At 41.2% G+C, this 27,512-nt stretch overlaps 1 protein-coding gene across 4 annotated transcripts in view; it reads right to left on the reverse strand.

Annotated features, from left to right (window-relative positions):
• Positions 1-27,512, reverse strand: part of AKAP10 (A-kinase anchoring protein 10) — an 85,920-nt gene that overhangs the window by 12,909 nt on the left and 45,499 nt on the right. For 3 of the 4 annotated variants that reach the window (XM_003807285.5, XM_008959376.4, XM_055101214.2), the window contains exons 10-14: positions 23,696-23,869; positions 16,300-16,409; positions 11,944-12,026; positions 755-807; positions 9-104 (exon numbers count right to left, since the gene is read on the reverse strand). In XM_003807285.5, the coding sequence (XP_003807333.1) occupies positions 9-104; positions 755-807; positions 11,944-12,026; positions 16,300-16,409; positions 23,696-23,869 (516 nt within the window). Of the gene's footprint in view, positions 1-8; positions 105-754; positions 808-11,943; positions 12,027-16,299; positions 16,410-23,695; positions 23,870-27,512 lie in introns of those variants that run through there. The other variant, XR_004667220.3, reaches the window with a different exon arrangement.

Genomic DNA, 27,512 nt, shown 5'->3' on the forward strand with positions numbered 1-27,512 from the left:
ATCCTTACCTTTGTAGATTTCTCTAATGGTTGATCATACTGTGCCTGCTGCATAACGTCACTGACTATCATTTTAGCAATCTTCCAAGCCAGCTCTTCCTGGGCCTAAAGAAAATAATTTAAACTGGTGATAATGGTTATTCATTAGATGGATCGAGATGCACATACTCAGTGCTCTTAACAAATGGCTTATGCACATAATTTCTACTTATTTGGATAAGAATTTCATTCCCATGTACGAAAAAACCTGGGCCACCCTCTGGCTATGAATATTAACATGTCATTCCCTGTCTTCCAGTGTCAACTACTGGATACCTAACACCGAACTACTTTCATATTAGATGGTCAAAATAAAACATTTTCCTTTTTTTACCTCCCATCTCTCAATGTACTTAATTAACTATTAAAAAAGCAAGCCTCCACTACTTGAAGTAAAACTGCCGGTGGGGAAGGAAACATTTGAGCTTTTGATCTACACACTGATTACTGATGCCTGCTGGCTGATGGAAACTTGAATGCATGTATATCCTTCAGTGGTCCTAGCCTCTGGACTGAAGATACCTTCACTGCTACTACCAGGCAATTGTTAGATGTTAAGAAGGGACCATCCTTTCTTGGTACATTCTGGGTAAGAGAACATAAATGTGCCATGCTGCTTAAACATGGGACCTAAAGAAAAGGAAAATTTTAAACCTCACTTACATGAGGGTGGCACTTATAAACAGAAATCTTTTTATCCTAAAGGTAGGATTTACCTCATCAGTATTTCCTTGCACCCATTTCTTCATAGCTTGTGAGAACATGGATCCTAGTAAACAAAGACAAAATTGAATGTACATTTCATGCATAATTTTACATTAAAAATGCTCTTATTTGGCTGGCCATGGTGGTTCATGCCTGTAATTCCAGCACTTTGGGATGCCGAGGTGGGTGATTCACCTGAGGTTAAGAGTTCAAGACCAGCCTGGCCAACATGGTGAAACCCGTCTCTACTAAAATAATAAAAATCAGCCAGGCATGGTAGCAGGTGCCTATAATCCCAGCTACTCAGGAGGCTGAGGCAGAAGAATTGCTTGAACCTGGGAGCAGAGGTTGAAGCAAGCTGAGATCATGCCACTGCACTCCAACCTGGGCAACAGAGCGAGACTCCAACTCAAAAAAAAAAAAAGAAAAAAAAGGCCGGGCACGGTGGCTCACGCCTGTAATCCTAGCACTTTGGGAGGCTGAGGTAGGTGGATCACCTGAGGTCAGGAGTTTGAGACCAGCCTGGCCAACATGACGAAACCATGTCTCTACTAAAAATATAAATAATAAAAAAAATTAGCTGGGTAGCAGGCACCTGTAATCCCAGCTACTTGGGAGGCTGAGGCAGGAGAATCGCTGGAACCCAGGAGGCGGAGGTTGCAGTAAGTCTAGATCGCACCATTGCACTACAGTCTGGGCGACAGAGCAAGACTCTGTCTCAAAAAAACAAACAAACAAACAAAAACCACTATCACCACCACCACCACAATGCTCTTATTTAAAAGCTGTTGCTTCCAGATAGGGATATTCTTTTTTGTGTGATACCTCAAAACACTAAGGAATGTTACATTAATAAAAACTGATTATATTGCTTACATAACAGAGCATTTAACTTGCAAACATCATGGCTTGAAAAACTTTTGAAAAGGTGTTTCAGAGTTCTGGACTTTTCTTCTACTCTCCTCACTTGATGAAAGAACTAACATCTAGTGTTAGTTTGTGGAAAACATTAAAAAACAAAACAAAACAAAACAAAACCCTAACCAGGATAATGCTCTTGGGTAAGAATCTAGCAATACATTGGGAGACACCAACACATTTGTTATGTTTTCAAACCTTCCAGACCAGCTCCTATATAAAAGGGCTTCTAAGACAGAGTATGCTGCTACATTCTAGTTCTCTAGTCTATATAAACTAGCTGGGTGAGAGAAGAGTTTCAAAGAGCTCTACTCTATCCAAGCCAGAGTACGCCTTAACTCCCTAGGATGTATAAGCCCACATCTGTAATCACATGCTGAGAATCATCCGAAGTAGGCCAGCCTCTATTTCTATGAATGAAATACACAGCTTACTTTTTTATTTAATAATTTGAACATGCTCACTTCCTAACTTTGCTTTAAAACAAGTTAATTGTTGGTAGATTATTTCTTGAGGCAAGGTCCTGTTTAATTCAATAACTGAATTCATAAAAAATACAAAACCTGGATCCTTTTCTCTCAATTTTTATTATTACCTAAGGGTTTAAATATTGGTTTAATGAAATTTTACTGCCAACCAGAGTCTACAGAGTCACAGTGTTAAATGCTCTGCATGAAGGCTCAACTGGCTGTTGAATCACCCCATGCACTGTTCTCTCGTCAGGCCCCCCTGCAGAGTCACTCTATTGACATGTTAGAAAACCCATGTTAAAAAAACTCAATCTACCTTCCCAATTTACACATGAAATCTGCCACCAAATTTCACCTTAGAATTCAACCTTGGACATATCATAAATCCGACCTTCCCTCTAATTCTTGCTACCACTACCTAACTTTGAATCTTTTTCTTCTCCTATCAACATTACCAGCTAATTCCACTGGCTGACTGGTGTCCCTCATGCCAGTCTCTCCCACCTCCAATTCATTCTCATTCTACTGACAGGGAAAAGCATCTGGTTAGAACTCTGTTTAGAAATCTCTGGGCTGGGCACGGTGGCTCACGCCTGTAATCCCAGAACTTTGGGAGGCTGAGGCGGGAGGATCACCTGAGGTCAGGAGTTCGAGACCAGCCACAACATGGAGAAACCCCGTCTCTACTAAAAATACAAAATTAGCCAGGCGTGGTGGTGCATGGTTGTAATCCCAGCTACTCGGGAGGCTGAGGCAGGAGAATTGCTTGAACCTGGGAGGTGGAGGTTGTGGTGAGCCAAGATCACGCCATTGCACTCCAGCCTCGGCAACAAGAGCAAAACTCTGTCACAAAAAAAAAAAAAAAAAAAAGAAATCTCTGATGTCTACATGATGGGAGTCAGTCTAAGCTCCTTAAAATGACATGTAAGGGATTTATCAATTTAAGTACAGTTTTGTCTCCCACCACTGTATCCAAGCACAAGGGATTGCCACTACATGGGCACGTGCTCATAACATCATTTTACAATTCCTTCTTATTACACTGTCTCTTAGATGATTTTAATGTAACTTCTTAAGTTATCTTGCTTGCCCTTCTCATAATCTCAGAAGGCTTTCAAAACTCAATCTTGGCTGGGCACGGTGGCTCACGCCTGTAATCCCAGCACTTTGGGAGGCTGGGGCGGGCAAATCACTTGAGGTCAGAAGTTTGAGACCAGTCTAACCAACATGGTGAAACCCCGTCTCTACTAAAAATACAAAAATAGGCGTGTGCCAATAATCCCAGCACTTTGGGAAACTGAGACGGGTAGATCACCTGAGATCAGGAGTTCGAGACCAGCCTGGTCAACATAGTGAAACCCCATCTCTACTAAACATACAAAAATGAACTAGGATGGTGGCATGTACCTGTAGTCCCAGCTACTGGGGAGGCTGAGGCAGAAGAATTGCTTGAACCCAGGAGACAGAGGTTTGAGTGAGCCAAGATCGCACCACTGCACTCCAGCCTGGGTGACAGAGCAAGACTCCATCTCAGAAAAAAAAAAAAACGAAACAAAAACAGAAAATTAGCTGGGCGTGGTGACACGTGCCTGTAATCTCAGCTACTCGAGAGGCTGAGGCAGAATTGCTTGAACCTGGGAGGCAGAGGTTGCAACCAGCTGAGATGGTGTCACTGCACTCCAGCCTGGGCCATAGAGCAAGACTGTCTCAAAAAAAGAAAACTCAGTCTTTTCCTCTGTGCTCTATTATCAAGGTTTCAAAACTCAAATTAAAACTATAGGCTAGTAAATGATGAAAATTCTTTCCAGCTGCCCTCAATAAGGAAGGAGAGAAAGGCAGAGGAAGGGGAGCCAAACTGTAAACAAATCATTGTCAAGGTGGTATTCTGAACCAAAGCCCTGTAGTTGCTACTAACCTGCTGTGTGATTCCTAACAAATCACAGACCACAATCTCCACATTCCTCAATTTCTTTCTTTCTTTTTTTTTTTTTTAAGACGGAGTCTCACTCTGTTGCCCAGGCTGGAATGTAGTGGTGCATTATCAGCCCACTGCAAACTCTACCTCCTGGGTTTAAGTGATTCTCCTCCCTCAGCCTCCCTAGTAGCTGGGATTACAGGTACTCGTACCCGCCACCACGCCTGGCTAATTGTTTTTTTTTTTTGTTTGTTTTTTTTTGAGACAGAGTCTCCCTCTGTTGACCAGGCTGGAGTTCAGCGGTGCAATCTCAGCTCATTGCAACCTCCGCCTCCCGGGTTCAAGGGATTCACCTGCCTCAGCCTCCCGATAGCTGGGACTACAAGCGCATGCCACCATGCCTGGCTAATTTTTTGTATTTTTAGTAGAGATGGGGTTTCACTGTGTTAGCCAGGATGGTCTCGAACTCCTGACCTCGTGATCTGCCTGCCTTGGCCTCCCAAAGTGCTGGGATTATAGGCGTGAGCCACCACACCCGGCCCTAATTGTTGTATTTTTAACAGAGGCAAGGCTTTACCATGTTGGCCAGGCTGGTCTTAACTCTTGTCCTCAGTGATCTGCTCGCCTTGGCCTCCCAAACTGCTGAGATTACAGGTGACAGCCACTGTGCCCAGCCTTCAATTTCTACATTTGTAGAATGAGGATATGATATACACAGATACATCATCTAAGAATTGCATTAGCTTGAAAGTGCTAAGAAATATCAATTATTTGGGGATTGAGAAGAGAATGGCCTCTGTGAGTATCCTCGGAAGTAATCTGGCTAAGAAAACTTAGTGTCTATGTCAGTGTGGCAAAGGGCAACCAAGTTTAAAAAATGATTTTTTTCTTACATAAATATAATCCGTAATCTTACCACTCAGATAATCCCAAATGAAATTCTTAAGTATTAAATAATTCGGTCAATAAATATTTAAGGAGTACTTACCATGTGCTAGGCATAATTTCAGAATCAGGAAATATAGTGCCAAATAGTATAGACAAACTCCCTGCCCACATAGAGGTAATATTCTAGTCATGAAAGAGAAACTATTTTTATTTACTTTTTAGACACATGGTCTCACTCTGTCACTAGGCTAGAGTGCAGTGGCACAATCATGGCTCACCGTCGCCTCAACCTCCTGGGCCCAAACGATTCTCCCACCTCTGCCTCCCAAGTAGCTGGGACCACAGGCATGTGCCACCATGCCCAGCTAATTTTTAAACAATTTTTTATAGACAGGGTCTCACTTTGTTGCCCAGGCTGGTCTTGAAGTCCTGGGCTCAACCAATTCTCCAACCCAGCCTCCCAAAGTATTGAGATTACAGGTGTGAGGCACCATGTCCAGCTGAGAAATAAGCTATAAACAAGTATGTAAATAAATGAACAAGATAATTTTAGACAGTGAATAAGAAAATAGGCCGGGAGTGGTGGCTCACTCCTATAATCCCAATACTTTGGGAGGCTGAGAGATGTGGATTGCTTGCGGCAGGAGTTTGAGACCAGCCTTGGTGAAACCCTGTCTCTACAAAAAGTAAAATAATAAGCCAAGTATGGTGGTGTGTGCCTGCAGTTCCAGCTACTCAAGAGGCTGAGGTGAGAGGATCATTTGAGCCCAAGAAGTTGAGGCTGCAGTGAGTCGTGATTCCAGCCTGGGCAACAGAGCAAGACCCTATCTCAAAAAAAAAAAAAAAAAAAAAGATAAAAGGAAAAGAAAAAGAAAAGAAAGAAGTGGTAGTGAGTGGTATATACAAAGGATTTTAGATCATCGGAGTTGGGAAGGTCCCTCTCTGAAGAGATAATATTGAGATGAGAAGGAGGAACCATCCTTGCATGAAAGCCATGGCAGGGCTTGCCACAGCCATGAAATAGCAACTGCAGAGGCCCTCAAAGTGAAGAAACTTCAGCAAAAGAATAAAAGATAGTCCAATGAGAGCTCAGTCCATGAAAGGAGTGGTTCAAAGTAAGGTGATAGAGGCCAGCAAGGGACATACACAGGTAACAGCAAAGAGGCTAGATTTCATTCCAAATGCAACAGAAAGCCACAGGGGAAGAGATGAGGTGGATGATTAAGCAATAAACTATGCATAGGGCAAGAAAGTTCAAAAAGCAGAGGAAAAGGTATATTGAAAAGTAAAAGGCACCTCTTTCTTCTCATCTCTAATGTAATCACTGTTAAATCTTATGTGTATCCATTCAGGCAACATTTTAATGTACAGACCAATATACAGAGAGCCTTTCAAAAACACCATATACAACACATGATGTGTTCTAATCTAAAATGTGTAACACGAATCATCAAGACTATAGGTGTAACTTCCAGTTTACAAGAAATGTCAAGGAGAGAGAAATAAGCTAAATGACACAACCAGGAAAGTACAGAAGATTAAACATTCTGTAGGATAACTGATATGCTTAACAAGTCAGGGTCATTAAAAAGGAACCAAGCTGGAGTAAAACAGACTGAGACTATGCCCTCTTATTTACATCCTTGGCATTCAGCATAGTGCCTGGCACATAGTAATCACTCAAATGCCTTTTGGGTGAATAAATTCAATCTCTAGGCTCCTACACCACAAAAAATACTTGACTTAAAGAGACATCTGGACAACTAAAAGAAGAACCAGGATATACAGGAGTGTTTAACCAAACTGCAGAAATTCCTATTTATTAGTTTATGTGGGCATGTCTCAATTAAATTAATAATACAAGTAACTTCATAGATGGGCTTGCTGGTAGAAATATAATCTTTTTGCCTCTACCTTCAAATACAACCCGAACTGGACTGGTCTTCCACTACCAGCCTAATCCACACCACCATCATCCCTTACTTAGACTATGACTATGGCAAGAATGTTGTTTCTCTACTTCTCTTCTTGAAACCCTACACTAAAATTTCCAAATAGCTGATAGAGCAATCCCTTAAAAACACTAAACATAAAACAAAAACAAAACATAAATCCCATCATTTCCCTGCTCCAACTTCCAATGTGTCCCTGACACTTTCAAGTCCTTGCCATGGTCTCTGGTGACCTCCCAACTCACTCACCTTCTACTGCTCATTCCTTTGCTCACTCCATTCCAGCCACACGGGGCTTGCTGTTCCTTGATCATGCTGAGCTCTCTAGCTTCGGGCCTCTATCCTTGTTCCTTTCACCAAGAACACTCTTCCTCCACATGCTGCCTGGGCTTACGCCCCCGCTGCGCTCAGGTCTACTCAAAATGCCACCTCCTCAGTGAGGCCTTTCCTGACAACCACCTCGAAAATAGCACTCCCTACTACTCTCTCCCAGCCCCCTACCCTGCTTTTCATGTAACACATGTACACAGGCTACATTTGTTTGTCTGTTACTGTCTCCGCCAATATAATGTAAGTTCCATGAAAGCAGGAACTTTGTTTTCTTCCCCAGGACCCAGAACAATAGATGCATACAGTAGGCACTCCACTGTTCTATCAAATGAATGAATGAAGGAATAACATAAACAGACTGAATGAATAGAACGAGCAGAGATAGTGGTTTGGGAAAAAATTTCCTATATATCTTCAACTGCTCATAATACACCTTAATTCATATAAAACAAACAGAAACAAACTGCAAACACCGAACACCTATGCTATGTTAACACTATGCTAACACATATACATATGAAGCAGGAGCACTTCTTCATGAGCTGTCAGAGGTATGAGACCAGATTAAAAAAAAAAAAAAAAATCAGGCCAGGCGCGGTGGCTCACACCTGTAATCCCAGCACTTTGGGAGGCCGAGGTGGGCGGATCACGACATCAGGAGATCGAGACCATCCTGGCTAATGTGGTGAAACCCCATCTCTTCTAAAAATACAAAAAATTAGCCGGGCGTGGTGGCGGGCACCTGTGGTCCCTGCTACTCAGGAGGCTGAGGCAGGAGAATGGCTTGAACCTGGCAGGCAGAGCTTGCAGTGAGCCGACATCGTGCCACTGCACTCCAGCCTGGGCGACAGAGCGAGAGTCTGTCTCAAAAAAAAATAAATAAATAAATAACAACAACAACAAAACCAGGCCAGGCATGGTGGCTCACGCCTGTAACTCCAGCACTTTGCAAGGCAGAGGCGGGCGGATCACGAGGTCAGGAGATCGAGACCATCCTGGCTGACATGGTGAAACCCCGTCTCTACTAAAAATAACAAAAAATTAGCTGGGCGTGGTGGTGGACACCTGTAGTCCCAGCTACTTGGGAGGCTGAGGCAGGAGAATGGTGTGAACTTGGGAGGCGGAGCTTGCAGTGAGCCAAGATCGCGCCACAGCACTCCAGCCTGGCCGACAGAGAGAGACTCCACCTCAGGAAAAAAAAACAAAACAAACAAACAAAAAAAAACAGCTCAGAGATTTTCTATTAATACTGGGGAGGAGACCCCATTATCCTTATGGACAGAAGCTACCTAAAGACACTGTAGAGTTCTTCCTGGCCAATGCCTCACAAAGGTCATCTGGCACTTCCTCTGTTCTAAAACCACCACTGACCTCTTCCCAGTATTCCTTAAAAAAATTGTGTTTTGTTTTTTAGAGACATGGTCTTGCTCCATTACCTAGGTGGAAGTGCAATGGCGTGATCACAATTCACTGCAGCCGCAGCCTCACCCTCCTGGGCTCCAACACTCCTCCCATCTCAGTCTCACAAAGTGCTCAGATTACAGGTATGAACCACCATGCAGCCCCCAATATTGTTCTTTTACCCAATACAAGCTCACGCCTGTAAGCCCGGTACTTTGGGAGAAGGAGGGCGGATCACTTGAGGCCAGCATGGTCAACATGGCAAAACCCCATCTCTACTAAAAATAAAAAATTAGCCAGGCGTGGTGGCAGGTGCCTATAATCCCAACTACTTGGGAGGCTGAGGCAGAATAATTGCTAGAACCTGGGGGGCAGAGGTTGCAGTGAGCCGTGATCGCGCCATTGCACTCCAGCCTGGGCGACAGAGCAAGACTGTCTCCAAAAAAAAAAAAAAGAAAAGAAAAGAAAAAAAAAGGCACATAACTACTAGACTGTCAAATTTTTGAAAGCAAGATCTGAATCTTCTAACCTGCCGTGTGAATACAAGTACACAAAGAGGCACTCAAAAATCATTTACTTAAAACATACACACACACATTTTTTTTCCCTTTCCTTAACTCAGGAAAAGCAAAACATTATTTACTGAAGGAACTGTGTAGATTTTCCTTCAGTCTTAAGATTCTTCCCAACTGTGTACCTAAGACTTCTCTGACAAAACAGGAAATAAAAGTAATTATTTGGATAAATAAGGTCAACCAGGCAATAGGCCCTTTTTTGGTTTAAATTACTTCAATAATTGTTGCATTTTTTGCTTTCTCTGTCAAATGTATATCTGACCAAAAAGTAGATAATTCATCAAAATGAAGAGATGCAATTAATTACCTAAACAATAGTTGCATTAAGAAAATAAAATGGGCCAGGCGTGGTGGCTCACGCTTATAATCCCAGCACTTTGGGAGGCCAAGGTGGGTGGATCACGAGGTCAGGAGATGGAGACCATCCTGGCCAACATGGTGAAACCCCATATCTACTAAAAATACAAACATTAGCTGGGTGTGGCGGTACATGCCTGTAATCCCAGCTACTCGGGAAGCTGAGATTACAGGAGAATCACTTGAACCCAGGAGGCGGAGGTTGCAGTGAGCCAAGATCATGCCACTGCCCTCCAGCCTGGCGACAGAGCTAGACTCTGTCCCCCTCCCACCCGACAAAAAAAAAGAAAGAAAATAAGATGGCTGGGCACAGTGGCTCACGCTTGTAATCTCAGCACTTTGGGAGGCCGAGGTGGGCAGATTACGAGGTCAGGAGTTCCGAGACCAGCCTGGCCAACATGGTGAAACCCTGTCTCTACTAAAAATACAAAAATTAGCTAGATGTGGTGGCACGCGCCTGTAATACCAGCTACTTGGAAGACTGAGGCAGGAGAATTGCTTGAACCCAGGAGGCAGAGGTTGCAGTGAGCTGAGATCGCACCACTGCACTCCAGCTCTGGGCGACACAGCAAGACTCTGTCTCAGACAAAAACAAAAAAAGAAGAAAATAAGATAAATGGCCAGACATGGTGAATCATGCCTGTAATCCCAGCACTTTGGGAGGCTAAGGCGGGCAGATCACCTGAGGTCAGGAGTTTGAGACCAGACCAGCCTGGCCAATGTAGTGAAACCCTGTCTCTACTAAAAATGCAAAAATTAGCCATGGCGCCTGTAATCCCAGCTACTCAGGAGCCTGAGGCAGTAGGATCGCTTAAACCTGGAGGCAGGTGCACAGGCATGTGCCACCACGCCTGGCTAATTTAGTAGAGACGGGGTTTCACCATGTTGGCCAGGATGGTCTCAATCTCTTGACCTCGTGACCCACCTGCTCCAGCTTCCCAAAGTGCTAGGATTACAGGCATGAGCCACAGCGCCTGGCCAATAGCTCTTAATCTTAAACATACTTATCAAAATTGAATTTTTCTTCTTACAAAAATTAGTATCTTTTACTCAATAAAATACTGTCAATTCAACCAAACTAAAAACTTCTAGATACCATCTGTCACGGATCCACATTTGTTTCTGAAATCTTCCTGTGTAAACCAGGAAGAAAATGAAATCAGTCACAAAGAATGCACTTGACAAAAAAGATTTCTGTTGTCTAACCCTTGGATTTGACTAAACTACTCTTCTGATTAAATGAACAATTTGAATTTTGACCTATTAATATTTTCCACATATATTTATTTTTTTTTTAATTTATTATACTTTAAGTTCTAGGGTACATGTGCACAACGTGCAGCTTTGTTACATATGTATACATGTACCATGTTGGTGTGCTGCACCCATTAACTCGTCATTTATATTAAGTATATCTCCTAATGCTATTCCTCCCCCAGCCCCCCACCCCACGACAGGCCCCAGCGTGTGATGTTCCCCACCCTGTGTCCAAGTGTTCTCATTGTTCAATTCCCACCTATGAGTGAGAACATGTGGTGTTTGGTTTTCTGTCCTTGAGACAGTTTGCTCAGAATGATGGTTTCCAGCTTCATCCATGTCCCTACAAAGGACATGAACTCATCCTTTTTTATGGCTGCATAGTATCCATGGTGTATATGTGCCACATTTTCTTAATCCAGTCTATTTTCCACATATATTTCATTACTTTTATATTTCATTACTTTCATCAATCTTGAGGAAATTTAATAAAAATAATTTAATAAGGCCAGGCATGGTGGCTCACACCTGTAATCCCAGCACTTTGGGAAGCCAAGGCGGATGGATTGCTTGAGGTCAGGAGTATGAGACCAGCCTAGCCAATGTGGTGAAACCTCATCTCTGCTAAAAATACAAAAATTAGCCAGGTGTGGTGGTGCGCACTTGTAGTCCCAGCTACTCAGGAGGCTGAGGCAGGAAAATCGCTTGAACCTAGGAAGCAGAGGTTGCAGTGAGGTGAGGTCAGACCACTGCACTCCGGTCTGGGTGACAGAGCAAGAACTGTCTCAAAAAAAAAAAGAAAAGAGAAAAAATATAATTTAATAAAATAAACGGTCTCAAACATTAAGTCCAACTTAGGTTGGGTATTTTGCCATTAAATAAGAAAATAGACAATGCTTTTTCATATTCATGTGCCTTCTGGAGTGGCAAAGCAAGTTCACTAACTTGATTCAGAGGAGATTGCATAAAGATGTGACTACAGGAAGCCCTTGTACTTACTTGTGACTATAAACACAAGGTGAAAGATACAGTGGTTACTTTACAAAATAAACAGTTTAAACCTTAAGTGGTCTTTGACTTACAGTCAATCACTAATGTGAGTAAAGGCTTAATATGAAGTATAAAAACACCACAAACCTTTTGATTTCCTTACATCAGGTTCAGGCTCAGATTCTCGGATGAATTGCCCCAAGTCACTGACTCTTCCAAATGTCATCTTCCTAAATAAGGATGAACAGAAGACTTTAAGTTCTAACAATCAGTTTTAAATTTAGGAGAAAAAAATCAGTTTAAAGCGTTTCATCTAAATCTAGAAAGCCAGAAACACAATTTATAGCTATCCTAAGTAATTTAAAGTAGGGATTATTTGAAATAAAACATTGCTGCACAGAAAGCAAGATAATCTTTAATTGAGTGCAATTCCATTCAAAATCCTCAGTTTACAAAACATGGTGAGTCAACAGGTAATTCACAATTCTAAAATTCACAAATAAGAAAAAAGGCACAAGAATAGCCAAGACAATTTTGTAAAAGAAGCACCCAAAAGGTAGGCCTTGCTCTAACAATGACTGAAATATATTATAAAGCCATAGTTGTGTGTATACATATGTCTGTTTATACTAAAACTATAGTACTATAAAACAAAGTTAAAAAGCAAAAAGTGGCTAGGCACTGTGGCTCATGCCTGTAATCCCAGTACTTTGGGATGCCGAGGCAGGCGGATCACTTGAGGCCGGTAGTTTGAGACCAGCCTGGCCAACATGGTGAAACCCTGTCTCTACTAAAAATACAAAAATTAGCCGGGTGTGGTGGTGGATGCCTGTAATCCCAGCGACTTGGGAGGCTAAGGCAGGAGAATCGCTTGAAACAGGGAGGTGGAGGTTGCAGTTGCAGTGAGCTGAGAGCCGAGATCATACCATTGCACTCCAGCCTGGGCAACAGAGCAAGACTCTATCTCAAAAAAAAAAAAAAAAAAAAGCAAAAAATACAGTAAGGGTCTTATTTTTAAGGTATTACCAACCAATGATTAGTATCAAGAAACATAGAGAATCTTTTTTTTTTTTAATAATGAAGTGTCATGCTGAAAAAATATACAGAATTTTAACAAGTCACTAATAAAATCACCCAACAGAAATAATGTGAAAAAGAGATGAATAGTCAATTCATAAAAGAAAAAACCTGAACAATCAAGAGACATACCAAAAGAAACTCAATCTCATTAGCAAAAACTTAAGACTGGAAAAAAAATTAAGTCTGAAGTATTCTTTTTTTTTTTGAGACGGAGTCTCACTCTGTTGCTAGGCTGGAGTGCAGTGGTGTGATCTCAGTTCACTGCAACCTCCACCTCCCGGGTTCAAGTGATTCTCCTGTCTCAGCCTCCCGAGTAGCTGGGACTATGAGTGCGCCACCACGCCCAGCTAATTTTTGTATTTTTAGTAGAGACAGGGTTTCACCATATTGGCCAGGGTGGTCTCGATCTCTTGATCTGCTCGCCTCGGCCTCCCAAAGTGCTGGGATTACAGGCGTGAGCCACTGTGTCCAGCCAAAAGTATGAAGTATTCTTATTAATGACTGGTGAGAACATAAAATGATGCAGATACTTTACAAAGTAAATTGTAAGAGCTATCAAAATTTAAAATCTAGGCCAGGCATGGTGGCTCATGCCTGTAACCCCAGCACTTTGGGAGGCCAAGATGGAAGGACTGCTTGAGCCTAGGGGTTTGAGACCAGCCTGGGCAACATAGTGAGACTTCATTTCATTTTTTCAAAAATTTTTTCAAAAAAAAATTTTTAATCTGCCTCTTGGTACAAAGAAGCATATAAAAGGAGATCCTTTGTAATACTGGGTATAAGAGGGAAAAACTGCAAATGACTTAAATACTCATTGATACCAAAATGGCAAAACAGTAATACATACACTATGAGATGCTCTGCTACAGTGATGAGTTATAGTAAATATTACATACGGAATACTACAGTGTAGTTAAAATGAGGTAAGTCTGTATAGATGAACATAGGAATGTCCAAAACTCACTGTGAATGAAAGTACAATGTACAGAATGGAGCATAATATCAATTACATAAAAATAAGCAAACAAAAATGCATACCATAAGAATGATTACTGTGAGTAGGAAGGGAAGAAAATAAGCAATGGTACATGAACAAAGAGGACATTAAACTTAACTAGAAATTTAACCTTTTATAAGAATAATGCCAGGTGCGGTGGCTCATGCGTGTAATCCCAGCACTTTGGGAGGCTGAGGAAGGTGGATCACTTGAGGTCAAGAATAATGCATTTATCGAGTCGGTTAAAAGAAAAATTCTGTGAACATCAATATATCAGTTTATTTCAGGCAAAGTGATCTTATTTTAGAGATACCTTCCTAATAAGTTATTTCATAGATGGGTGCCAATATACCAACTGATACAAATTTACTTGCCTTGAGAAAAATTTCAGAAAGATGCTAAAATCATAAAACTAAAACATATATTAAAACCATCTTTATTTATTTATTTTTAGTAGAGACGGAGTTTCACCATGTCGGCCAGGCTGGTTTCGAACTCAAGTGAGCCGCCTGCCGAGGCCTCCCAAAGTGCTGGGATTACAAGTGTGAGCCACTGCGCCTGGTGAAGATAATCTTTCAAGATGAAGAAAAATTATCATTTCTCTTTTCTGCTTCATTTTATACATTTAAAAAATACATGCTGGGTGTGGTGGCTCATGCCTGTAATAGCAACACTTTGGGAAGCCAAGGCGGGTGGATCACGAGGTCAGGAGATTGAGACCATCCTGGCTAACACGGTGAAACCCCATCTCTACTAAAAATACAAAAAATTAGCCGGGCGTGGTGGCACGTGCCTGTAGTCCCAGCTACTTGGGAGGATGAGGCAGAAGAAACGCTTGAACCTGGGAGACAGAGGTTGCAGAGAGCTGAGATTGCACCACTGCATTCCAGCCTGGGCAACAGAGCGAGACTCCGTCTCAAAAAACCAAACCAAAACAAAAATATATATATTTACATTATACATACACACAATTACAGAAGTGAAAAATCACGCAATTGATAGACTTTATGTAAGGTCTTAAATAAATGAACCATCCCTTAAGAATAACATCATCTTTGGGAATGAACTCATTTAGGTTTACTGTCCATTCTTTTTTATTTTATTTTTATTTTTTGAGACAGAGTCTTACTCTGTCGCGCAGGCTGCAGTGCAATGGTGTGATCTTGGCTCACTGCAACCTCCGCCTCCCGGGTTCAAGCAATTCTCCTGCCTCAGCCTCCGGAGTAGCTGGGACTACAGGCACACGCCACCACGCCCGGCTAACTTTTTGTATTTTAGTAGAGACGGGGTTTCACCATGTTGCCCAGGCTGGTCTCGAACTCCTGAGATCAGGTAATCCGCCCGTCTCGGCCTCCCAAAGTTGTGGGATTACAGGCGTGAGCCACCGTGCCCGGCCTTGTCCATTATTTTCTAAAAGAAGAACTAAAAATCACTACACAAAGCTGACACAGCTGAAAAAGCTGGCTTTCCAAATACAATGTGGTCAAACAAACCTTTTACTTCCTTCAAGTACTTTCTAGGCTCCTCAGTCTCCCAATATCACTGTTACTTTCTTTTTTTTTGAGACAGAGTCTCGCTCCATTGCCCAGGCTGGAGTGCAGTGGCACAATCTAAGCTCACTGCAAGCTCCGCCTCCCAGGTTCACGCCATTCTCCTGTCTCAGCCTCCCAAGTAGCTGGGACTACAGGTGCCTGCCACCACGCCCGGCTAATTTTTTGTATTTTTAGTAGAGACGGGGTTTCATCGTGTTAGCCAGGATGGTCTCAATCTCCTGACCTCGTGATCCGCCCACCTCGGCCTCCCAAAGTGCTGGGATTAAAGGTGTGAGCCACTGCGCCTGGCCTACCACTGTTACTTTCTACTGAAAGTAATTAAATATGTTGAAATCCCTTTTTCATGGTGCTGCTGGGAACTGGGGTACGGATCAGGGTAGGGTAATCAAGCCTTTACACACCTTTACATGTTAATCAAGCCATCTTTAGGGAAGAGAAAGTGATTTTATGATTGGATCTGTGGTAAATTTCAGTAAGTGGCATATCCTATGAATCACTATCTTTTTATTACAAGCTAAAATGAATAACCAACTTAATTCTTAAACTCAAAGGAATACTTTTTTCCAAGTATCAGTTATGCAGCCCAGAATAAATGATGTTGGCATCTTTTCACTTTATTATTCTCATTTTACAGATGAAAAAACTGAGATACCAAGAGGTTAGCGGCTGCCAATAAATGGCAGAGCCAAGATTAAAACCCAGGAAGTCACTCCAGAGCCTTTATACTTAACCACCACATTATACTGCACACTCTAAGTGAAAGTTCTGGGCATATAATAATAGATTAGAAAAAAATGTAAAATTTAATTAAAAAATTTAAAAGATGCAAAGTTATTTACACTTGTAAAAATTCTAGGCATGAGCTAAGCTTACCCGGCATATGTCCGTTGATATAAAGATTCTGGATCCAGACTTGCCGCATCCACAATTATCGCTTCATCAAAATTTTTCAGTATTTTAATACTGGCTTTTTTCACACTGGACTACAATAGAAATTGTAAAATTAGAAGTATATGAAACAATCAGTCCTGGGCTTGGAATGTGACAGATTTGTACAAAATTGTCTTCAGTGTTTGAAATAGAAGTAACTTTCACTCAACCTCATCACTATTAAGATGCTTAACAACAATGACTCTGAAATGTAACCTCATACTATAGCTAAAAGAGGAAAGCACAATATTAAAATGTACAGGCCAGGCACAGTGACTGAAGCCTATAATCCCTAGGTTGAAGTGCAATGGCGCGATCACAACTCACTGCAGCCTCACCCTCCTGGGCTCCAGGACTCCTCCCACCTCAGTCTCAGAAAGTGCTGGGATTACAGGTATGAGCCACCATGCAGCCCTCAATATTCATCTTTTACCCAATACAAGGATCCCAGCACTTTGGGAGGCTGAGGCAGGCCGATCACTTGAGGCCAAGAGTTCGAGGACAGCATGGTCAATATGGTGAAACCCCGTTTCTACTAAAAATAAAAAAATTAGCCGGGCATGGTGGTGCATGCCTGTAACCATAGCTACTCTGGAGGCTGAGACATGAGAATCACTTGAGCCCAGGAGATGGAGGTCGCAGTGAGCCAAGATTGCACCACTGCACGCTGGCCTGGGCGACAGAGGAAGACTCTGTATCAAAAACTAAAAAATAAAATAAAATAAAATGTATAACATATGAATTTATAAGACATTCTTAATGACCTAAGTTCCAACAAATGTGCTGTACTCACAGCATTATTTCTTCAATATGAAAAGCTGTCATACATCCAGAAATATGTATCTTGGGTAGTAAAGCCCCATGTTTACAGGGTAAATAGGAGTGTTTTTGATTCTTGGTGAGGCCATATGACAAAAAGAAGCTAAGGAAACCTTTCTAAAATGACTAGCTAGCTGAGTACAGCAAGTTCTCCTCCAGCATTCTACCTCCTACTCCCCACCTCCACAAGAAAAACCAGAATTGGTATTTTTGTGAAATACAGAGCCATAGGTTGACCTAGAAATTCCACTTCTAAAAATTCAGTTACAGAGAGACTTATATTGATGGAAAATGACTTATATACAAGACTATTCATTGCAGCATTGTTTAAAATAAAAGACATAAACAAGCTTAATGTCCCCGACTAAGTAATAGGTTAAGTAAATAAAATAATTGAACAGACACTTACAGACCTCTCTATAGCAGGGGTGGGAGGGTAGGGAAAGCGGCTCTCATGTGTTGAGAAGGAACAATCTCCAAGATACACAGTTAAATAAAAAAGAAAGAGGGACCAGAATAAAGAGGGAATATTTCCCAACTAATTCTATGAGGACTGTTACTCAGATACCAAAATCTCATTTATACTTTCTGATTTCAAAACTTATTACAAAGCAATAGTAATCAAGAGAGTATGGTACTGGCATAAAGACAGACATACAGACGGATGTATGTCTATCTTTGGAATGGAAGAGAATCAAGAACCCACAAATACACCCTCACATTTATGGTCAATTGATTTCTGATAGAGTGTAAATGTTATCTTAAGCATTCAGATACAAAATCTTCAACAAAATACCAGTAAATGGAATCCAGCAGCATATTGAAAAGATTATACGCCATGACCAAGTGAGATTCATCTCAGGTATGCAAGGTTGGTTTAACATCTGAAAATCAATTAATATTTCACATCAACAGAATAAAACCCAAAACCCATAGGATCATTTATACTGATACAGAAAGAACATGACAATATTCAACACCCTTTCATGATTTAAAAAAAAAAAAAAAGCCTTAAAAAATCAGGAATGATAGGGAAATTCCTGAATCTGAAAAAAGGCATTTATTGAAAACCCACATCTAACATCATATTAAATGATGAAACTGAAAGCTTTCCCTGTCAGATAGGAAACAAGACAAAGATTTTTGCTTTTGCCACTTCTACTCATCATTGCTCTGTAAGTTCTAGCCAGAAAAAAAACTATCTCTATCCATAAATGACATGATCTTATATACTGAAAATCCTGAAGAATCCACAAGAAAACTATTAGAGCTAACAATCAGATTTATCAAAGTTGAAGTTGCAAGATCAACATGTAAAAATCACTTGTATTTCTATGCTCTCTCATCAAACAATCTGAAAATGAAATTAAGAAAACAATTCTATTTATAATGGAATCGAAAAGAACTTAAAACATAGGAATAAATGACCCAAGGAGGTAGGTGAAAGGCTTCTACTCTGAAAACTACAAAATTCTGCTGAAATGAAAGAACACATAAATACATGAAGATACATCCATGTTCACAAATTAGAAGACAATACTGTTAAGAAGGCAATATTTTGGCTGGGTGCAGTGGCTCACACCTGTAATCCCAGCACTTTGGGAGGCCATGGCAGGTGAATCACCTGAGGTCAGGAGTTCAAGACCAGCCGGGTGAACATGGTGAAACACTGTCTCTACTAAAAATGCAAAAAAATTAGCCAGGCATGGTGGTGGGTGCCTGTAATCCCAGCTACTCGGGAGGCTAAAGCAGGAAGACACTATTAATAGTGAAAAGACAGGTTGCGTGTGGCTCACACCTGTAATCCCAGCACTCTGGGAGGCAGAGGTGGGAGAATCACTTTGAGCCTAGAGTTTGAGACCAACTTGGGCAACACAGTAGGATCTGTCTCTACAAACAGAAAAAAATAGCTGGGTGTGATAGTGTGTATCTATGGCCCTAGCTATTCAGGAGGCTGAAGTAAGAGGATCACTTCGGCCCAGGAAGTTGAGGTGGCAGTGAGCTGTGATTGTGCCACTGCACTCCAGCCTGGGCAGCAGAATGAGACCTTATCTTAAAAAAACAAACAAAAACCCACCTTTTTTAAAAGGTAGAGGAAAGACAACTCACAGAATGAAGAAAATACCTGGAAATAATATAATTTGATAAGGGACATTTATCTAGAATATATAAAGGACTCCTGAAACTCAATATAAAAAGGCAATCTAATTTAAAAATGGGCAAAGGGGCTGAGCAAGGTGGCTCACACCTGTACTCCCCACACTTTGGGAGGCCAAGGCAGGAGGATCACTTGAACCCAGGAGTTTGAGACCAGCCTGGGCAATATAATGAGAAAATTGGCTGGGCCTGGTAGCTCATGCCAGTAATCCCAGCACTTTGGGAGGCCAAGGCAGGTGGATCACCTGAGGTCAGGAGTTGAGACCAGCCTGGCCAACATGGTGAAACCCTGTCTCTAAAAAAAATACAAAGGTTAGCTGGGTGTGGTGGTGGGCACCTGTAATCCCAGCTACTGGGGAGGCTGAGGCAGGAAAATCGCTTGAACCCAGGAGGCAGAGGTTGCAGTGAGCCGAGATTGTGCCACTGCACTCCAGCCTGGGCAACAAGAGCAAGACTCCTTCTCAAAAAAAAAAAAGAAAAAAGAAAATCTAGGCTGGGCCCAATGGCTCACGCCTGTAATCCCAGCACTTTGGGAAGCCTAGGCGGGCAGATCACCTGAGGTCAGGAGTTTGTGACCAGCCTGGCTAACATGGTGAAACCCTGTCACTAGTAAAAATACAAAAATCAGCCGGGCATGCTGGCAGGTGCCTGAAATGTAATCCCAGCTACTCGAGAGGCTGAGGCAGGAGAATCACTTGAACACAGGAGGCGGAGGTTGCAGTGAGCTGAGACCACACCATTGTACTCCAGCCTGGCTGACAGAGTGAGACTTGGTCTCAAAAATAAATAAATAAATAAATAAATAAAAATAAAAATAAAAATGGCCAAAGGATTTGAATAAACATTTTTCCAAAGCTAGAACAAAGGCCAATAAGCAAATGAAAAGATGCTCAACATCATTACTCATCAGAGAAGTGCAAAAACCACAGTGAAGTAGAACTTATTGGAATGACTATCATTTTTAAAAACAGCCAAACAGATAATAAGTTCCAATGAAATGTGGAGAAGCTGTAAAACTCATACACTGCTGGTGGGATTGCAAAATGGTGCAGCCTTTTCGGAAAACACTCTGGCAGTTTTTCAATAAGTTTAAGAGTTACCTCTTGACTCAGCAATTCTACTCCTATGTATATACAACAAAAGAAATGAAAACCACAGCCGGGCATAGTGGCTCACCCCTGTAATCCCAGCACTTTGGGAGGCCGAGGTGGGTGGATCACTTGAGGTCAGGAGTTCGAGAGCAGACTGGCCAACATGGTGAAACCCCATCTCTACTAAAAAATTAGCTGGGCGTGGTGGTGCGTGCCTGTAGTCCCAGATACTCGGGAGGCTGAGGCAGGAGAACTGCTTGAACCCAGTAGACAGAGGTTGCAGTGAGCCGAGATTGTGCCACTGCACTCCAGCCTGGGCGACACAGCAAGACTGCACCTCAAATTTAAAAACAAAAAGAAAACCTATATCCACACAAAAACTTGTACACAAATGGTCACAGTAGCATTATTGATAAATGGCAGAAAGGAGGGTACAATTCAAATAAAATGTCATAAATCCTTGCAATGGGATATTTGGCCATAATGAGGAATAAAGTTCTGATACATGCCAAACATGGATAACATGACGCTATTTTGAACACATGATGCTAAGTGAAAGACAGTTGGCAACAAAAGACCACATAATATACGGTTCCATGTTTATGAAATGTCCAGAATAAGCAAATCTATTGTCTCTATAAAGATAAAAAGTAGACTAGTGGCTGCCTAGGGCTGGTGGAGTGGGGGATTTGGAGTTTAAGTAAAGGGGGTTTCTATCTGGAGTGAAAAAAATGTTCTAAAATCGATGTGGTAATGGTTACCTAACTCTGTGACCATATAAAAACCACCGAATTGTATGATGTAAATGTGAATTAGCACAATAAAGCTGTACAAGAAAAGAATACACAGTATGGTTTTATTTATAAAATGACAAGAACAGGTAATGCTAATCTATGCCATCAAAAGTCAGGATAGTAGCTACCCTGGTGACAAGAAGGACAGTGAATGGAAGGGGCCCAAGAGGGCTTCTAGAGGGGCTGATAATGCTGTTTTTGATCTGGATGCTGGGTCACATGGGTTAGTTCTGCTTGTGAAAATTCTTCGAGGTGTCTAAGGTTATGATAAGTGCAGTTTTCTATATATATAGTATCAACAAAAGGTATAAAAATATATTTTATGGTTAGTACCTAGGCCTTTTTTAAGTGCCTAATCAAAAACAAGACATTCAGCCAGGTGCAGTGGCTCATGCCTGCAATCTCAGCACTTTGGGAGGCCGAGGCAGGTGGATCATGAGGTCAGCAGTTCAAGACCAGCCTGACCAACATGGTGAAACCCCTTCTCTACTAAAAACACAAAAATTAGCCAGGTGTGGTTGCACATGCCTGTAATCCCAGCTACTCAGGAAGCTGAGGCAGGAGAATTGCTTGAACCCGGGAGGTGGAGGTTGCAGTGAGCCACGATCGTGCCATTGCACTCCAGCCTGGGCGACAGAGCAAGATGCTGTCTCAAACAATGACAACAACAAAAACCAAAAAAAAAAAAAAAAAACCAAGACATTCTAACCTATATCAAAAAACCAAAATGGCAACCATACTCAGCAGTTTATCTCCTAGGTAAACTTAACAGAAGAAAAAGATACTCAGGAGAGCTTTGTAAATGGCAATACGATAATACTCTCTTACAAATTAGGAAAATTTATCCAAGGCCCAGTATTGAAAATTCAAAGGGTTATTTATTTGTCAACAGTAATTAGAAAATTATTATGCTACATTAAGCTGATGGTGAAGAACACTAGAAGGGGAATATTTCTGGCTCTATCATTTACTGTGTGAGTTTAATAAAACCAGTTAACTTCTTTATGCCTCCTTAGATTTCTTGTCTTAGGATATTCTACTTTGTGTGATTTTGAGGAGAATCAGATATGGTTTAACATGTGAAAGCACTCCAAAAAAGGTCAAGGAAATGCACAATGTGGCACGGTAATGCAAAACGAAATCAAAAGGCCTTGAGTGAAACACAACATTATAGGTAGTGGTTCACGCCTGTAATCCCAGCACTTTGAGAGGCAAAGGTGGGAGGACTGCTTGAAGCCAGGAGTTTGAGACTACCCTGGCCAACATAGCAAGACCCTGTCTCTTTACAAAAAAAAAAAGAAACTTAGGCTGAAGCAGGCGGCATTTGAGGTCAGGGGTTCAAGACCAGCCTGAGCAACACAGCAAGACTCCATCATTTAAAAAAAAATTTTTTTTTGAGATGCAGTCTCACTCTGTCGCCATGCAGGAGTGCAGTGGCGTGATCTCGGCTCACTGCAACCTCCGACTCCCTGGTTGAAGCCATTCTCCTGCCTCAGCCTCCCAAGTAGCTGGGATTACAGGCATGAGCCACCATACCCAGCTAATTTTTGTATTTTTAGTAGAGACGGGGTTTCACCACGTTGGCCAGGCTGGTCTCCATCTCCCGACCTCGTGATCTGCCTGCCTCGGTCTCCCAAAGTGCTGGGATTACAGGCGTGAACCACCATGCCTGGCCAAAAACAATTTTCAAATTAGCCAGGCGTGGTGGTGCATGCCTCTAGTCCCAGCTATTCAGGAGGCTGTGGTGGGTGGATTATTTGAGCCCAGAATTTCCAGGTTGCAGCGAGGAGACCCTGTCTCAAGAAAAGAAAAAAAAAGGAGACCTAAGAATTCATTCACTTATTTTACAAAAAGTATCCTAAATAAATACTTACATAAAGAGCTCTTCAGAGGCTATGAATATATTCCATATTACTTGATTTATTAAGAGAAACAGCCACAGATTCAAATAGAATAATGGCCTAAATGAAACAGCATGATACTTTACAATACAGTATATTTTAAGTTACCACAAATGCTTTGATTAGAAGATAGTAAGTAGGCTAATTTTATTTCTCTTTCTTTTTTTTTTTTTTTTTGAGACACAGTCTCACTTTGTCACCCAGGCTGGAGTGCAGTGGCGTGATTTTGGTTCATTGCAACCTCTGCCTCCTGGGTTCAAGCGATTCTCCTGCCTCAGTCTTCCAAGTAGCTAGGATTACAGGTGCCTGCCACCATGCCCGGCTAATTTTTGTATTTTTAGTAGAGATGGGGTTTCACCATGTCGGCCAGGCTGGTCTCGAATTCCTGACCTCGTGTGATCCGCCCACCACAGCCTCCCAAAGTGCTGGGATTACAGGCACAAGCCACTGTGCCTGGCTTTTATTTATCTTTTTATTCTACAACTTAAAATTTACAAATAATAGGATCTGTTACTGGGATGTGAAGGAAAGGATGTGTATGCTTTTCTCCCTAATGGCAGATGCAATCAGTCAATACCTGAGACGCAGAGCTGTCAGAACTCCCTGGGTGAGACTCATCAGGAGGGCCAACAGAGCCAGGAGCAGTCAGCGACACGTTCCCGCCCAGAAATTCATCTCCTCGAACCGAATGGATGAGATCATTCAAATATTTATAATAAAGATTGCTGGACAAAAAGCCAGGCAAAAAGACCTGATAGAGATGAAAAGCATTATTTTAAAGTTGAAATCAAATCCAACTAAAACTGTTTTAAATAAATAAATTTTACCTATAATTCTACTGGTTACAAATGTTAACTACCTATAACAAATGTTTTTACTTCTTGTTGTACTACAAGTATTATCCCTTTGTACAGTTTACAAATTAAAATTATAATGCATAAGGCTGGGTGCAGTGGCTTACACCTGTAATCTCAGCACTCTAGGAGGCCGAGGCAGACGGATGATCACTTGAGACCAGGAGTTCAAGACCAGCCTGGCCAACATGATGAAACCCCATCTCTACTAAAAACTATAAAAATTAGCTAGGCATGGTGGTGAGCGCCTGTAATCCCAGCTACTCGGGAGGCCTGAGGCAGGAGAATTGCTTGAACCTGGGAGATGGAGGTTGCAGTGAGCCGAGATTGCACCACTGCACTCCAGCCTGGACGCTGGAGCAAGACTGTCTCAAAAAAAAAAAAAAAAAAAAAATTACAATGCATGTAATTTTGTTGGGTTTTCTCCCCCAAAATATTTGTCACGAAAGTATTACATAAAGTTGATATTAATACTTTTTAGCAGAAAATAGTCCATAGGATATAATTTGAAACTCGATTTTTCTGGTTTATGATAAATGTTAAAGTCTTTGTGCATATATTGATTTTACTTTCAAACTGATTTCCTTAAGATAACTCACCAGGCGTGTGATTGCTGAGTTAAATTTTAACTTTAATATATATGGTCACTTTACTCTTCAAAAGAACATTATCAATTTCAATCACTAGCAATATATCAAAATATCTGTTTCCACATTGTGTTTTTTTTCAAATAATTCTTAAATGCCTAATTGTACATAGATGTTTTTATTTACATTTAATAATTATTAATTATACTGAATGAGTTCTCATGTTTATTATTTATATTTCTAATTCTACGAAGGAAAAGTTTGTAACTGGACAAGCAAATAATAAACATGAGAACTTATTCAGTATAATTTGTAAATATTTATGTTCGTATTTAATACGTGCCTTTGTTGTTTGGTTTTGGTTTTTTGAGACGTATTTTCGCTTTTGTCCCCCGGGCTAGAATGCAGTGGCATGATCTCGACTCACTGGAACCTCTGCCTCCCAGGTTCAAGTGATTCTCCTGCCTCAGCCTCCTGAGTAGCTGGGATTACAGGTGTCCGCCACCACACCCAGTTAATTTTTGTATTTTTAGTAGAGACGGGGTTTCGCCATGTTGGCCAAGCTGGTCTTGAACTCCTGACCTCAGGTGATCCACCCGCCTCAATCTTCCAAAGTGCCAGGATTACAGGCGTGAGCCACCGTGCCCGGCCAATATGTACCTTTTTTGTAGACTAAGCTCCAGGATAGCAGAAACACATTTATTTTGTTTACCACTGTAACACTACCATCTAGCACAGAAATACTCAAAGTTTTTGTTGAATGAATCATTCATGTCTTTTTTCCTACGTAACTACCAGGGTCTTGACAGTGTTCTTAAAATTAGTCTAAGTTCCTTACATACACACATCTAGTAAGAACTATTTTTGCATTTTCTCTCTGCATTTTAATTTTATTACCCTGAAAATTTACATTCTTTATATGATACAGATCTGAACTTTTCCTTTAAAATCAGAAAAGGTTTAATTTTAATCGTGAAAATATTATCATCATTGGGTAACAGCTGACACTCTATTCTGTTTACTACTAGCTATTTAATGATTTGACTTCTATATGTCATTCTTCAGTATTCCTAAAATTCAGTTTTTATGTATGGTATTATATAATAGCATTTAATTAAGTTTTTTCACCTGGATACACATGACACATATAAGCAACATAACCTCACTGGCTCTGAAATTCCTGGAAAAATCTCCTCTAGTTCATTAGAAGAATAAATCATTCACAAACATCAACACTTTACTTTTATTTATTTATTATAATTATATTTTTGAGACGGAGTTTTGCTCTTGTTGCCCAAGCTGGAGTGCAATGGTGCGATCTCAGCTCACTGCAACCTCTGCCTCCCGGGTTCAAGCGATTTTCCTGCCTCAGCCTCCTAAGTAGCTGGGATTACAGGCATGCACCACCACGCCTGGCTAATTTTGTATTTTTAGTAGAGATGGGGTTTCTCCATGTTGGTCAGGCTGGTCTCAAACTCCTGACCTCAGGTGATCCACCCACCTCGGCCTCCCAAAGTGCTGGGATTACAGATGTGAGTCGCCGTGCCTAGCCAACGCTTTATTATTAATAAGCTATTAATAATACCTAGTGATCATAATACCCAAAACTAGGGTTCCAATCCTGTTGACAGTTACTGGTGATATATTTGGATCATTTCTAAGCTAACGTTGTGGCATAATGCCTTCTTTAATTGTTCGAGACAGGGTCTTGCTCTGTCACCAAGGCTGGAGTGCAGGGGCATGAACACGGCTCACTGCAGCCTTTAATTCCCAGGCTCATGCAATCCTCCAGCTTCAGCCTCCTGAGTAGCTGGAACTATAGGTGCATGCCACTACGCCCAGCTAATTTTTGATACTGCTCTCTAATTATTTAAAAATACGTAATAATAATAGTAATAAAAGTAGTTAACATTTTTTGATGCTTACCATGTGTCAGGTACTATGTTAATATGTATTTTATATACATTACCTTACTTTAATCATCAAAGTAACTTTGAGGTAAACATGCATATTATTGTCACTTTACAGATAAGGAAAATGGCATTAGAGAATTTCAGTTACTGCCCAGGCATGGTAGCTCATGCCTGTAATCCCAGCACTTTCGGAGGCCAAAGCAGGCAGATCACTTAAGGTCAGGAGTTCGAGAACAGCCTGGCCAAAATGGTGAAACCCTGTCTCTACTAAAATACAAAAATTAGCCAGGTATGGTGGTGCCTGCCTGTAATCCCAGCTACTTGGGAGGATGAGGCAGGATAATTGGTTGAACCTGGGAGGCAGAAGTTGCAGTGTGCCAAGACTGTGCAACTGCACTCCAGCCTGGACAATGGAGTGAAACTCTGTCTCAATCAATCAATCAATCAATCAATAAACAGAATTTCCGTTAGGCTGCTTGCCATTGTGCTAACATCACAGAGTGTACTTATACAAACCTAGATGGTATGGCCTACTACACCCCTTGGCTATATGGTACAACCTATTGCTTTTGGGCTACAAACCTGTATCACATGTTACTATAATGAATATCGTAGGCTACTATTCCAATGGTAAGAATTTGTGTATTTAAACACAAATACAGAAAAGGCACAGTAAAAATACAGTATAAAAGATAAAAAATGGTACATCTGTATAGGGCACTTACCATGAATGGAGCTTGCAAGACTGGAAGTTGCTCTGGGTGAGTCAGCGAGTGAGTGGTAAGTGAATGTGAAGGCCTAGCACATTATTGTACACTACTGTAGACTTACACTGTACACTTAGGCTACACTAAATTTATTTAAAATTTTTTTCTTTAATAATAAATTAGCTTACTGTAACTTTTTAACTGTTTTACTTTTTTTAGCTTTTTGACTCTGTTGTCATAACAGCTTAAAACACAAACATATACAGCTGTACAAAAATATTTTCATTATATCCTTATTTTATAAGCTTTTTTTCTATTTTTAATTTTTTTTTT

Source organism: Pan paniscus, chromosome 19 (genome assembly GCF_029289425.2).
Source record: "Pan paniscus chromosome 19, NHGRI_mPanPan1-v2.0_pri, whole genome shotgun sequence".
Classification (NCBI taxonomy): domain Eukaryota; kingdom Metazoa; phylum Chordata; class Mammalia; order Primates; family Hominidae; genus Pan; species Pan paniscus.